The sequence below is a fragment of the Cygnus atratus genome, chromosome 13 (assembly GCF_013377495.2).
Source record: "Cygnus atratus isolate AKBS03 ecotype Queensland, Australia chromosome 13, CAtr_DNAZoo_HiC_assembly, whole genome shotgun sequence".
Classification (NCBI taxonomy): domain Eukaryota; kingdom Metazoa; phylum Chordata; class Aves; order Anseriformes; family Anatidae; genus Cygnus; species Cygnus atratus.
In genome coordinates this window covers 5,962,046-5,974,840 of record NC_066374.1, presented here as the reverse complement: position 1 = coordinate 5,974,840, position 12,795 = coordinate 5,962,046, and the positions used below count along the sequence as shown (strand labels likewise).

The window sequence follows — 12,795 nt, the reverse complement described above, 5'->3', positions numbered from 1 at the left end:
GTCCCCCCCCCCCGCCCCGTGCCCCCTCCCTGGGGGACACCCACTCTTTGGTCCTAGCGGTGGCCCTGTGCTCGGGTCCCCAAAATGTCCCTGTCATCACCCCCCCCCCCCCACCCCCCAAAAAAAAAAAGGAACCTGCTGCTGCCAGACCCCTGTGCAAAATCAGCGTGAAGGCAGCCGTCCGTCCGTCCGTCCGTCCTGCAGGGACAGAGGGACGGCGGCGGGGCGGGGGACTAAGTGCTACGTGGGGACACTGCAGCACAGACGGACGTGGGGACAGGCGCCCCGATTTGTCCTTGGGGTGATTTTGTGTCCCCCCCCCCCCCCCGCCGGTGCGGGGAGCCGAGGGCCGGGTGCCACCGGTGCCACCCCCTGTGTCCCCACGGCCCATGGGGACACGGCGGGGAGCGGGTCAAGGACGGAGGGACTGGGGCCATTGTTCCCGACACAATGGGGAGGAAGAGGAGGCTGGGGGCCTGCGCATTCCTCTGCCTCCGGACAGACGGACATGGACATGGACAGACGGATGGGGGGTGGGGGGGGGGGGGGCGTGCGGAGGGTTTAACCCTTTAGGCACTGCGGCATCCATGGGTTCTAAGGCACATGGTGGGACGGGTGCCGGGGTGACTCCCACGGGCACCCCCCGCTTTGATGGACCTGCAAAATAAATTAAAAAAAAAAAAAGAAAAAAAAACAAAAGGCCGGACAGCGCGCGGTGCGGCCTGGGGGGGGGGGGGGGGAGGCTAGTGCCCCGTGGGTGCCTGGCCGAGGCTCTCGCGCAGGCAGCGCAGCTGCTCCTGGCCCAGCTTGATCTTCTCCTCCAGCTCGCGCTGCTCGGCCGTGAGCGCCGACTTCATCTTGACGAAGTGCCGGTAGTCCTGCAGCTGCTCGGGGGGCAGGTAGCGCGCCACCATGGCGCCCACCGCCTCCTCCCGCCGCCCCACGTGCTCCCGCAGCTCCTTGGCGTCCTCCAGCTGCGCCGCCAGCAGCCGCTGCTTCTCCCGCAGGGCCAGCTGTGGGCGGACATCGGGTTTGCCGAGCCCCGTGACGGCCCCCCCTGGTTTTGTCCCGGTGTCCCCCCCCCCCCACCTCGCACGCACCGCCCGGCCCCGGGTGCGCACCTCGTCCTCGGCGGCGGCGTGGGGCCCCAGCCCGCTCAGCGCGTTCTCCACCCGAGCCAGGCGGCCGGAGAGGGACAGCAGCAGGTTGACCACCTTGTCCAGGTCACCCACGAAGAGCCGGTACTTGTCGAACTCGCCCGGCGTGCAGAGCGCCTGCAGGTGGGCGGCCACCTCCTCGCCCAGTGCCCCGTTGGCGCTGATGTCCTCCTGCAGCCCCCGCTGCGCCTCCCGCAGCACCGCCAGCTTGCGGCTCAGGCTCTCCACCAGCTGCAGCTGCGGGAGGGATGGGGGAGATGCGGGTGCTGCTGCGGGGGACCTGGGGTGCTGGCACCGCACTGAGCAGCCCTGCGCTGGAAGGATGCAGCCAGCAGCCTTGCACGGGTGGAGGCATACAGCCGCCATCCTTGCACAAACGGAGGCGTGCAGCCAGCCAGCAGCCTTGCACAGATGAACGCAGCCAGCAGCCTTGCACGGATGAGGCATGCAGCCACCATCCTTACATGGATGGAGGCATACAGCCACCATCCTTGCACAAGCAGAGGCGTGCAGCCAGCCAGCATCCTTGCACAGATAGATGCATGCAGCCATCAGCCTTGCACAGACAGGTGAATGCAGCCAGCAGCCTTGCACGGATGAGGCATGCAGCCAGCACCCTTGCACAATCGGAGGCGTGCAGCCAGCCGACAGCCTTGCACAGACAGATGAATGCAGCCTTGCACGGATGAGCAGTGCAGCCACCGTCCTCACACAGACCGAGACATGCAGCCAGTGTTCTCCATTTGGCAGCCCCATCCCCGTTACCTTCTTCTCCACCAACTCGCGATCCATCTCCTCCTCCTCCTCCGAGCTCCCCTCCACCACCTCCGGCAGCTCCTTCATCTTGCCGAGCAGCTCGGCTTTGCCGTAATATGCCGCGTAGGAGGGGGGGCTGCCGGTGGCCCCGGGGGGCGGCGAGATGGGCTCGAAGCCCTGCCTGCGGGGACAAGGGCTTAGTGCTGGGGACACTGCGGTCCCCACGCGATGACGCCCGGGGGGGACGGTGCCAACCCTACCTGTCCTGCGGCTCCAGGTGCCAATCCTGCTGGACCCGCTCCCTCCACGCCTGCCGGTCCCCCGCCGCCATCAGCTCGCCCATGACGGTGGCGGTGGTGACCGGGGGGGACACCAGGATGCCGGCCAAGGAGCGGTCCCTGCCCACCACGTCCCACAGCAGCTCCTCCGAATTCATGCGGCGGGGCTGGGGCCGCCCCCCCCGGGTGCTGGCCCCCTCGGGGCTGCGGGGACAGGGTCCCCCCTGGGTGGCCGCGGGGCTGGGGACACGCAGGGGGCACTCGCTGGACCAGCCCCGCTCCCGGCTCCGGGCGAGCCTTTGGGGGTGCTCCTCCTGCTCCCAGGGGTCCTTCGCCATCGGGTGCTCTTCCCTGCTCCTGTGAACACCCGCAGCAGTGGGTGGGGGGCATCACCCCCACGGGACATGCAGGGAGGGGACGGAGGGAGCTCGGGGACCCCCTTTCCTCCCAGAGACCCGCCGCGTCCCACCCCAGCCAAGCGATGGAGATGCTGGCCTCCAAAGGAGACCTCGCAGCCCCAAAGCCACCGAAGCCACCCGAGGTCCCGCAGCCCCATGGCACCAACCTGCAAACCTCAGCCTCGGGCTCTGGGGTCCCGCGGGGGCGGCCGGGGGGCTCGGCGGCGAGGCTGCGCGACCGCTGCCGCACGGCTTCGGCGATGCTGCGGGACGGCGCTGCGGCCGTGCCGGGTCCTGAGCCCTCCTTGGGGTGCTGCGACGCCCGGCGCAACCGGTACTGCTCCCAGTTGGGGGGTGGCGGTCGGGGGGGCGGGGGGCCCTTTTTTTTGGGCAAACCCGGAGGCTCCGCTTTGGCCCGCAGAAGGTCCCTGCGGCCCCGGGGGCTGGCGGGCTCCAGGTTGAGGTGGCTCTCGGAGAAGGCTCGGCCCCGCAGCGGGCGATGCAGGGGCTCCGGGGGGAGCTCGGGGGAGCGGGGCGGCCGCTCGGCGTCCCAAGAGAGGTCGTGCGTGGACGCGGTTCGGTAGCAGGGCGGCCACTCAGGCTCGGCGCTCTCGAAGCACGGACGGAAGGGGCCGAGCCTTGGGAAGCCCGGCTTGTAGTGGGAGAGCTCGCTGGGGAGAAAAGGGGGCACCCGGCCCCCCCGGGAAGTCACCCCCTGATCGCGCCTGCCCACCCTTCAGCACCCAGCCCGCTTTGCACGGCAGCGGATGGGGATGCTTTGCACGTCTCCAGAATCACAGCAGCCCACCCTCCCTCCCTCCTGGTGCTATGGGGCAGGGGTCCCCATGGGCAGCGCACACCCCCGGCCCCACGCGGGCTCACCCCGTGGGCTGGCTGGCCTTCCTGCTGATCGCCGGCGGCTCCCACTCCTCCGGAGGGAATTCCTGCGTGGGGATGCAGAGGCGGCGTGAAAGCAGGATCCAGCCCCCCAGCCCAGGGTGCAAGCGAGCTGTGACCCCCAAGCGCTTCCCCAAAATCCCAAAAGCGCGGCTCGCTCACCGGCACGAAGGCTTTTCGGGGCGCCCAGGTGTCGCTCTCCTCCCGCGGGGGCCGTGTGGCCGGGCAGCAGCAGTCGGGGCAGCGCGCCCAGGGGTGGCAGCGGTAGGCATGGCCGCGGGGCAGCAGCGCCGGGCACATTTCTCCAGCGCAGTAGTGGCAAGGTTCGTGCAACCCGGGGCCGCCGTAGGGATAGGTGCAGCCCCGCAGGTATTCCAGCTCGCCGTGCCTCGGTAGCACCTTATAGTAGGGCGGCTGCTCCCGGCAGCACTCGCCATAGGGTCCAGAGATGCGGCGAGCATCACGGTGCTCGGCAGCTTGGAAAGCGTCGGGCTCGGGCGGTTTTTGGGGCTTGCCGTGCCGGGTGGGCGCAGGGCGGCTGCTTTCCTCGAAGAAACGGCGCCGGTCGGCGAAGGGCAGGAGGACGGCTTCCTCGCCGCCCTTGTGCTCGCGGGGACTGGGCGAGCGCTGCGGCTGCAGCTTGCGCTCCGGGGACCAGCGCCAGCGGCCTCGGCTCGGCGCCACCCGCTCGGGTTCGGGGACCGGCAGCGACTCCCCCGAGCAGCTCCTGCCGTCCTCGCTGGGCGCGGGGCTCGGCGAGCCCTCGGCCGGCTCCTCCGCCTCCTCCACCGGCTCCTCGCCCCGGGCTTGGGCGCCGGGCCCCCGGCTCTTCTGCAGCTGCGCCTTGCGCCGCTGGATCTCGTTGCGCAGGTTGGTGGCGAAGCGCTCGCTGCGGCGCCGAAAGTGAGCCGAGCGGTTCGGGGGGCCCCCGGCGCGCCGGCCCCCAGCCCGGCTCTCCTCCGCCAGCCCCTCCGTGCTGGGCGCCGGGCTCAGCCCGCCCTGCCCGCGGTGCTCGGCGTGCAGCGGGGATGTGGTCCAGCGGTGCCCGTCGGGCGCAGGGGACGCCGGGGACGCTCGCCCGCTGCCAGTGCTCACTTGGAGGGCACGGAGCTGGGAGGCCAGGAGCTGCTCGGGCGCGCTGTGCCGGTGGCCTTGGAGGGGGGACAGCAGCGCGGTGTCGCCCGCCACCTCCATCCCCGCGTCCGCTGCCCGGTGCATCCCGCTCTCCGGGTACGGCCGGTCCCCGCCGTCCCCCACGCAGCGGTCGGGGTGGGAGCTCAGCATGTAATACTGGTCGGCAGAGAGGTGCTCCTTCGGGGGACACGCCGCCGGCATCCTCCCGCTCGTCGCCTCGGCGTCCTTGTCCCGCTGGCACAGGAAGGTGTCAGAGATCCACCTCCCCTGGGCGTGCAAGGAGGAAGCGGGCACTGATGCCCGGCGCCGGTCAGCGCCACCGGCTGGGGATGCCCGCAGGCTGTCCCTGCGCACGGGGGGCTGGGGGGGCACGGGGTGTCGCGTGGAGTGTCGAGGCTCTGTCCCCTCGGAGCCCGTCTGCAGGTAGCGCCCGTCGGGGGGCTTGCAGGGTCCCTCGGGGCCGGCGGCTTCCTCGGGGCGGAGGGAGAGGGCGCAGTCGGAGGTGTTGGAGCTGGCGGAGAAGGAGCTGTAGGCTGAGTCCCGCTTGCTGTGGTGCTCGACCGGAGAGGGGGTGCCTTCGTAGTACGCCTGCCCAGGCTGATCCAGGCTTTCCATGCTCCCGATGGAGCTGCTGCGGTCCGTGCTGCAGTGCCGGGACAGCGGGTTCCACTGCAGGGACAGCTCGCTGCTGGCAGCGCCACGGTGCCATCAGTGTCCCCGAGGGGGAGCGAGCACCCCCCGGGTCTGGGGCAGCGCGAGGGCTGCCCGGGGGACATAGGGACGCGGGGAATGCGTGGCACCGGGACTCGTCACCTCCTGGCTGGCTCCAGCGGAGCCACCACCCCTTCCTGCCGGCAGTAAGCAGGGCAGCGGCGAACCCGTGGGCGGCTCAGGGCAGACAGGGGACCCCCACCCCGAACCCCCCCTTCCGCAACAGCCGAGCCCCCCCCCCCCCCGCCCTGATTTTCTCACCTGACATCACAGCCCGAGGGCCAGGAGAGGCTGAAGGCGTCGGGGGGGCAGTGCATGGCCGGGGCGTCGGGGCGGATTTCGGCGAGCTTGGCCACATGCCAGGAATGGGGCCGGAGGACGGGCACGCTCCTCCTTGCCAAGAGCAACAGCGGGAGAGGACAAGAATGGGGAGGAAGCCGGGCCGAGGAACCGGGGCTGAAGTCACTTCCTACGGGGCTTCCTGGCCCCCCCACCCCAGGCCAGAGCCCGCCCGAGGGGGACAGCAACGAAGTTTGGGGTGGGGGGGGGGGCGCAGGGGGTCCCGGGCGCAGCATGCGGGGTCCCCGTCCCAGGGCACGGCCGCCGCCTGCTCCCCCGGGGCCCAGCGCAAGCTCAGCCCCCCATGAGTTTCAGCCACCGGACCCTGCAAAGGGACCCTGGGGACACCTCTGTGTCCCCCCTCCCCGTGCCCCCAGCCCCTCACAGTGGCACCATGCGGAGCCATGGGGTGATGCCACCCCCCCGCGCCCCAAAAATGCCACCCGCCGCCCCCAGCATCCATGGGGCGGGCGGAGCGCACCCACTCCCCGCTGCTCCCTGGGGCTTGGCGTGAGAGCCGAGGGGTTGGGGAGGGGGGCACGAGGGTCCCTTCCCCCCCAGCACCCCCAAACTCACCATGGATGAAGCTGCGCCCAGGCAGCGGCGCGGCCTGGGACCCCCCGTGCCCCCGGGTGCGGCGGGAGCTGGAGCCCGGCCGCGAGGCAGCCGCCGGAGTGGCTGCGAGGGGGGGGCTCAGAGGGGGCCGGCGCTGCCTCCCCTTCCTTCCCCAGGCGGGCAGGAAGGCAGAGCTCGGCAATACCGCCCAGGGAGGGGGTGGCGAGCCGGCGGCACCGGGATGGGGACCTCCCCACCCCACCATGGGGACCGGGAGGGATGCCGGGGGCGTCCCCACCACTACCCGTCGGCCATCCCGGGGCAGGGGGGGGCAGTTTCCAACCCCCCCCCCCCACATCCATCTCCCCCCCCGCGGCGGTGCCAACCTGCGGACGATCATCTTGAGGGTGCGGTAGGAGCCCTTGATGAGGATGAGGGCTTCCTGGCGGGACCCGTACAGGGGGGTCCCGCTGATGTTCACCAGCTCGTCACCCGGCTGCAGCCTCCGGGACAGCGCGGCCTTCCCGCCGTCCTCCACCTGGCCGAGAGACGGGTGTCAGGGCGGCACCACCCCAAAAATTCCCCCCCTCTCCATATCCCAACGGCACCGGGGTGCCTTCACCCCGGGCACCCCGCTGCGGACGCGAGGGATCTGCGGTGTCCGCCCCAGTCACATGAGTTTCTGAGCAAAGAAAGGGCATGGGGAGAGGAGGGGGGGAAGAAAAATGTCCCGTCCCAGCAGATTCCCCCGCGGGCGCGGGCAGCACAAGGGCTCTTTGTGCCCGGCACCCATGGGGGCTTCACTGCCAGCCCCGTAAGGATGCTGCTCCAGCTCCCACCCGGGGGTCTGGGGGCAAAACACCCGGCGCAGGGCTTTGCCCCCCCGTTCCCGGAGGTTTCTGTGCGGACCCCAAAGCCACCCGCGGGGTGACACGCCGCCGAAAGGCGCCCACCCTGCCCGCGGGCTCCCCGCCCTGCCCGGCGGAGGAACGAGCTCTGCCCGCAGCGCCAGCCTGGGCGGCAGCCAGCCCCGCTGCCGGGGGGCCCCCGCCGCTCCCCGGCACCCCCAGGGGCAGGGCTCGGGGCCCCACGGGCGACGCAGCACCGGGGGAGCCGGCCGCCGGCAGCCGAACCCCGGCGTTCACTCTGGGCCCTAATGGTGGCACCGCGGCAATACCTGCCCACCGAGGGTCCGGGACCCGCACCAAGCCCACCGCAGGATGGGACCCCAGCCGGAGGCCCGCAGCGGGACCCCTCCCCAGCCTTTTTCCGGCATGGGGCCGGGGGCCCCCCGCGCCGCCAGCACGCACGCACCTCGGCCGGCCGCGGGCGCCCCGGGGGACCCTCGGTGAATGCACAGAGCGCTGGAACAAGCCCCCTTTGTCTGCACAGCACACGAGGCGGCGGCGGCGGGGGCCGGCACCGCAAGGACCCCCCCCTCCTTATTCCCAGCAGCGGCGGGACGCGTCCCCAGGGCCCCCCCCGAGCTCGGGGCCGAGCCAGGCGCGGTGGCAGCTCGCAGCCCCGCGGTGACACCCCCGGGGCGCAGGGCAGGGACCGGAGCCACTTTTCCAGCTCCCCCGGCCAGACCTCGCTGCCCGCGTCCCGGCGCAGGGCGGGGAGGGCCCTGGGCGAGCTCGGGGTGGGGGGGACGCAGACGACAAAGTTGGGGGGACGCTGGGGGCTGGCCCCCGCCACGCAGATGGGGCGCCCCACGGCTCCCAGCCGGGCCGCGCTGGTGGCGGGGGGACACCCCCGGGGCGGGGGGGACATCGCAGCTCCCCGCGCCCCTATGCGAGAGGGACACGGGGAAGGGGGGGCACAGCTGCCACCACACCCGGGGACAAGCCCCGTGTCCCCCCCCCCCCCCCGCCCCGGGACACATCGGGGATGGGGAGGGGGAGGTCCAGGAGCGGGTCGGGGCCCCCCCAAGTCCCATGCCGAGGACGTGGGGGGGGCGGCACCGCGGAGACACGGGGGTCGCCCCCCTCCCGGCATCGCCGTCCCGGGGCCGGAGGGGGGGGGGGGGGGGACGAGGGTAGCCGCCCCCCCGCCAGCCCAACGGATGTGCCGGAGGAATTTCCTCCCGCTCCCGGCGCTCCGCCCCGGGACCCCCCCGCCACCGCCCCCGGCCCCTTCCCTGCCCCGAGGGGAGCCCCAGGGAAGGGGGGGGGGGCACGACACGGGCTCCCCCCCGCCCCCAAGCCGCCACCCGCCCCGGCCGCCCCTTACCTTGGAGACGATGAGGGGCTCGCCGTGCTCCAGCCCCCCCCGCAGCGTGAAGCCCCAGGGCGCGCCGCCCTGCAGCTGCACATGCACCAACTGCACGGCCCCGGGCCGGCCCTCGGCCCGCTCCATGGCCGCTACCGCCCCATCCCGGCACGGCTCGGCACGGCTCGGCACGGCGGAGGAAATGACACCCCCCCCCACTCCCGACCCCCCTCCCCACCGCCCGCCCGCCAGGCCGGGGCGGAGCGCAGCCAGCCCCGCCCGGCTCGGCACGGCTCGGCACGGCTCGGCACGGCTCGGACCCGCCCGCAGCCGCTTGGCTCGGCTCGGCTCGGAGGGGGGGGGGGGGTGGCTGCACGGCTCGGCTCGGTCCAGCTCGGCTCGGCCCGATGGAGCAAGGAGGGCCGGCACGGCACGGCACGGCACGGCACGGCACAGTTTGGCACAGCTCGCGCGTACACTTGGCACGCCCGGGCTCGGCGTGGTCCGGCTTGGCACAGCGCGGCACGGCCCGGCCCGCCGTGGCACGGTTCAGCCCGGCACAGCTTGGCACGCCTCGAGGAGCGCGGGCTTGGCACGATTGCGCTTGGCAGGGTTCGGGTCGGCGCGGCGTGGGCTGGCACGGCTCAGCTTGGAGCCTGCGAGGGGCCCACTCGCGGGCCACCCGTCACCACGCCCGGGAGGGGACCGGGTGACGCAAGGCCGCCGTCTGGCCCCCACCCTGTCCCCCAGGACGTCACCCCACGTCCCCCCGGCAGCTCTGACTCATCGCCTCCTGCCCAAAACAGCGGCGCCGGGAGCTCCGCGCTGGCCCCAGGCCGCCAGGACGTGGGAGCCCCCCAGCACAGACGCCCCTGCCACCCTCCCAGCTGTCCCCAGTGTCCCCGTGCCACCACTGGTTGTCCCCATGCAGTGTCGTCCCACCCCCCCCCCAAGCTCTCTCCACCCCACCACGAGCATGGCACCGGGCTGGGGGACAACGTCCCCTGTAGGGCCGTGCCTCAAATGCCCCTGCAGCCGGCACGGCCGAGCCCGGTGGAGCCACGAGCACGGTGACAGTCACAGCACAGGTGCCACCAGCCTGCTTTGTCCTGCTGGGCTCTGGGTCACCGTGCCCGTGTGTGCCACCACCCCCAGGTTTGGTGCCACCACCCCCGGACACGGGGTCCCACCTCCCATCTCCCGGCAGGGGAAACTGAGGCACCAAGCGCTGAGCCCCCGGCTCCGTGCCCGCGGTGGGCAGCGCGTGATGGGCACGATGCTCTCTCTCCTTCAGCGTGACCCCAGGAGGAGCCCCCCAGCCAGCAGCTGGCCCCAGGGAGCTCCTGCCCCTTTAAACCCTAATTGGGACCATGCCTTTAAAATGCCCCATGGGCCCCTAGCCCTCTCACCCTGCTGGACCGGGCTGGTGAGGAGCAGGTGGGCTGAGCAAGCTGGTCCTCCCCACCCACCCCGCCGCACCCCTGCCCCTCTCCCTTTTGCCCCCCCTGGCACTTTTAAGCCTCCTCCTTCCTTAGCCAGGCTCCTGTCCAGCTGGCTTTGCCCCCCCGTTTTGGGGGACTGGGTTTTAGTCCTGATCTTGCACTCCTTTTTGCAGAGCCCCCCCACCCCCTTTTCTCTTTGTGCCCAGCCGAAGCAGTCGGCATGGGTGCCACGGTGTGACAGCACCCTGGGACCTCCTTCTGCTGGTGCCCGTGCCCAGCTTTGCCTTTTTTTGGGGGGGGACACAAAGCATGACCGTAGGGTTCCCTTAATCCTGCCGCCACCTCACCCCCTGTTGCCCACCATGGCTTTGCTCCGTACCTTCACCACCACCACCCTCCTCCTCCTCCTCCTCCTTGCCGTGCCGCTCTCCCGGGCTGCGAGCCAGACCCCCCCATTGCCCCTCCTGCAAGCGCTGCGGGCGCAAGCACCGGGCAGCCGGGGCTGGCGGGGGGGGCCGGCGAGCGGGCCCCCCCTGCGGTACATGCTGGAGCTGTACCGGCGTGCCGCCGACCGCGAGGGCCGGCCACGGCGTGGCCGCAGCCCGGGCACCAACACTGTCCGCTTGGTGCGGGCGGCTTCCCACGGGGGACAGCCCTGGGCAGGTAAGGTGGCAACGGGTGGCACGGGGCACGGCGTCCTGGTGAAGGTTCTGGGGTGGCTTTGAGCCCGGGGGTCTCTGCTTGGGTCCTCGCTGTGCCCTGCAGGGCAGCATCTGGCCACAGGATCCCCCCTTGGTTTGGGGGCGCTGCCTTTGCTGGGGTCCTCACCGTGTCCTGGGGAGCACTTGGCCATGGGGTTGACGTTGGTTTGGGGACAATGAGGGCAAGAGCATCGCTTGGAACTCAAGCTGTGAGTGCTCCTGGCTCCCCATCCCCACATCCCTGTCCCACCCTTCTGTCACCACACCAGGGCGGTGATGCTGGTGCGAGGAGTGGGACCCATCCCCGGTGGGACCCATCCCCGATGCCCTCTGCCAAGGGTCCCAACGTGAACAGAGCCCCCGTCCCGGTTGCAGTGGGGTGGGAGGTGGCGATGCCGCGAGCGTGGCCGCCCCATCCAGGCGGTCGCTGATGGCTTCATCCCGCAGGTCGCTGGTACGTGCAGCCCCTCGCCTACCGCCTGGGCGGCCAACCCGAAGCTGAGCATCTTCTCCGCGCCACCGTGGTCTACCCGCAGAGCCTGTCGCTGCCCCGTGGCCGGCTTCTGTGCGCCCTGGAGCTGGTGGCCACCGCTGAAGCCCCCCCGGTGCTGCTCAGCCCCACCGCCCCACCGCGTCGCGGCTGGACCGAAGCGGACGTCACCCCCTACTTGTCTCCGGGGAACGGCAGCGCGGAGAGGACGCTGGCCCTGCGGCACGTCTGCGTGCGAGCTGGCCGCGCCGCCGCCCCGCCAGCCCCACCGGCCCCCGCGGACCCCTTCCTCCTCCTCTTCCTCAATGACACTCAGAGCGGGACACTGCCGGAGCCGCGGCGGAGCCGGCGAGACGCGGGGACGCTGGTCCATGACCTGCCCGGCTACCTGCGGGAAGCCGGGGGGGATAAAAGCGACTGCTCCCTGCGCTCCTTCCCCGTCAGCTTCGCCCAGCTGGGCTGGGACCACTGGATCATCGCGCCCCACCGCTACAACCCGCGCTACTGCAAGGGCGCCTGCCCGCGGCTTCTCCGCGATGGCTACCACGCGCCCAACCACGCCGTGGTGCAGAACTTGGTCCACCAGCTGGTGGATGCCACCGTCCCCCGGCCGTCCTGCGTCCCCTACCGCTACAGCCCCATCAGCGTCCTGATGATCCAGCACGATGGGGGCATCCTCTACAAGGAGTACGAGAACATGATTGCAGAGTCCTGCACCTGCCGGTAACCCACGCCTGGAGCTGGATTTTGGTGTTGTTTTCTTTTTTTTTTTTTTTTTTTTGGGGGGGAGGGGTTCGTCTCCGCCCTGGCACGATCCTCTGCGGGAAAGTTTTACAGTTTTATGGAAGAAAAAAAAAAAAAGAAACACAAAACATAGGTTTTTAAAGGCGGGAACCTGCCCCATAGCATCCCTCCGTCCCGCAGCCGCTGCCTGTTTTGGGGACTGGAGCACGAAGCTGGTGGAGAGGGGTGTCCCCGTGCTGCCACCCCACGCTGGCAGCACCCACGGGACTCCGTCCTGCGCACCCCAAGCCGTCTTGTCCCAGCTCTGGGAATTCTGGGGGCTCCCCCCCTCGCAGCCCCCCGGCTTTGCTTGGGGTGGCTATGGAAACCGGTGGGACACGGGGACGGCGGTGCCACCTCTGTCACGGTCTCCCTTTGCTGTCCCGCGTGGGCTGGGCTCTGCTCCGGGTCTGTCCCTGTCCCCGGAGGTGCTGGTGCCCCCCCAGGCCCACGCAGCCTGGCTTTCCTCTATTTATTGCTGACTGTAACTAAATAAACTGCTGGATTTTGCTAAAGACCATCTTGGTGCCTTCTTTGCTCCATGCCTGGTGGGTTCATGCTTGGGGGGGGGGGGGGGGGGGGGGGTTGCTCCGAGCCCCCCTGACCCCTGGTGAGGGTGGTGTGAGAAGCTCCAGGCTCCTCTCCTGTCCCTTGTCCTCGCGTGCGGGTGGCAGCGGGGGGGGGACATCTGGGGCTCCTGGGGGGGACCTCAGGGGACATCTGCGGATCCTGGGGGGTCCCGGGGGGACATCCCTGATCCTGGGGGACCTCAGGGGACATCTGCGGATCCTAGGGGGGCTTCCCTGGCCTCCGGGGGCCCCGGGGGGGATGGATCAAGGGGGACCCCGGCTTCTGGGGGCGCTGCTTTGGGGGCCTGTGTGCCCCTTCTACCCTGGGGGGGGGGGGGCGGGGGGCAGGGTCCCCCAATCCCCAGAGGTTCCGG

General features: G+C 71.3%; 2 protein-coding genes across 2 annotated transcripts; one reads left to right on the top strand and one right to left on the bottom strand.

Annotated features, from left to right (window-relative positions):
- Positions 1-743: 743 nt before the first annotated feature.
- On the bottom strand, positions 744-8,583 carry SHROOM4 (shroom family member 4). Its single transcript, XM_035541633.1, has 10 exons — positions 8,458-8,583; positions 6,612-6,763; positions 5,593-5,724; positions 3,649-5,305; positions 3,472-3,533; positions 2,757-3,260; positions 2,174-2,548; positions 1,923-2,094; positions 1,122-1,394; positions 744-1,013 (listed from the first exon to the last, which is right to left on the bottom strand). The coding sequence occupies exons 1-10, from the start codon at positions 8,581-8,583 to the stop codon at positions 744-746; spliced, it is 3,723 nt and encodes a 1,240-aa protein (XP_035397526.1).
- A 1,657-nt stretch (positions 8,584-10,240) lies between these two features.
- On the top strand, positions 10,241-11,796 carry BMP15 (bone morphogenetic protein 15). The gene is made up of 2 exons (XM_035541898.1): positions 10,241-10,541; positions 11,027-11,796. The coding sequence occupies exons 1-2, from the start codon at positions 10,241-10,243 to the stop codon at positions 11,794-11,796; spliced, it is 1,071 nt and encodes a 356-aa protein (XP_035397791.1).
- The last annotated feature ends 999 nt before the right edge of the window (positions 11,797-12,795 follow it).

What these genes read in the sequence shown, in the direction of transcription:
- SHROOM4 (XM_035541633.1), bottom strand. Translation starts at nt 8,583, where the DNA reads ATGGAGCGGGCCGAGGGCCGGCCCGGGGCCGTGCAGTTGGTGCATGTG. An exon ending in CTCAAGATGATCGTCCGCAG is followed by an intron (nt 5,725 to 6,611) that starts GTTGGCACCGCC and finishes GCTCTTGGCAAG; the next exon opens with GAGGAGCGTGCCCGTCCTCC. An exon ending in CACCTGGAGCCGCAGGACAG is followed by an intron (nt 2,095 to 2,173) that starts GTAGGGTTGGCA and finishes TTGTCCCCGCAG; the next exon opens with GCAGGGCTTCGAGCCCATCT.
- BMP15 (XM_035541898.1), top strand. Translation starts at nt 10,241, where the DNA reads ATGGCTTTGCTCCGTACCTTCACCACCACCACCCTCCTCCTCCTCCTC. An exon ending in CGGGGGACAGCCCTGGGCAG is followed by an intron (nt 10,542 to 11,026) that starts GTAAGGTGGCAA and finishes TTCATCCCGCAG; the next exon opens with GTCGCTGGTACGTGCAGCCC.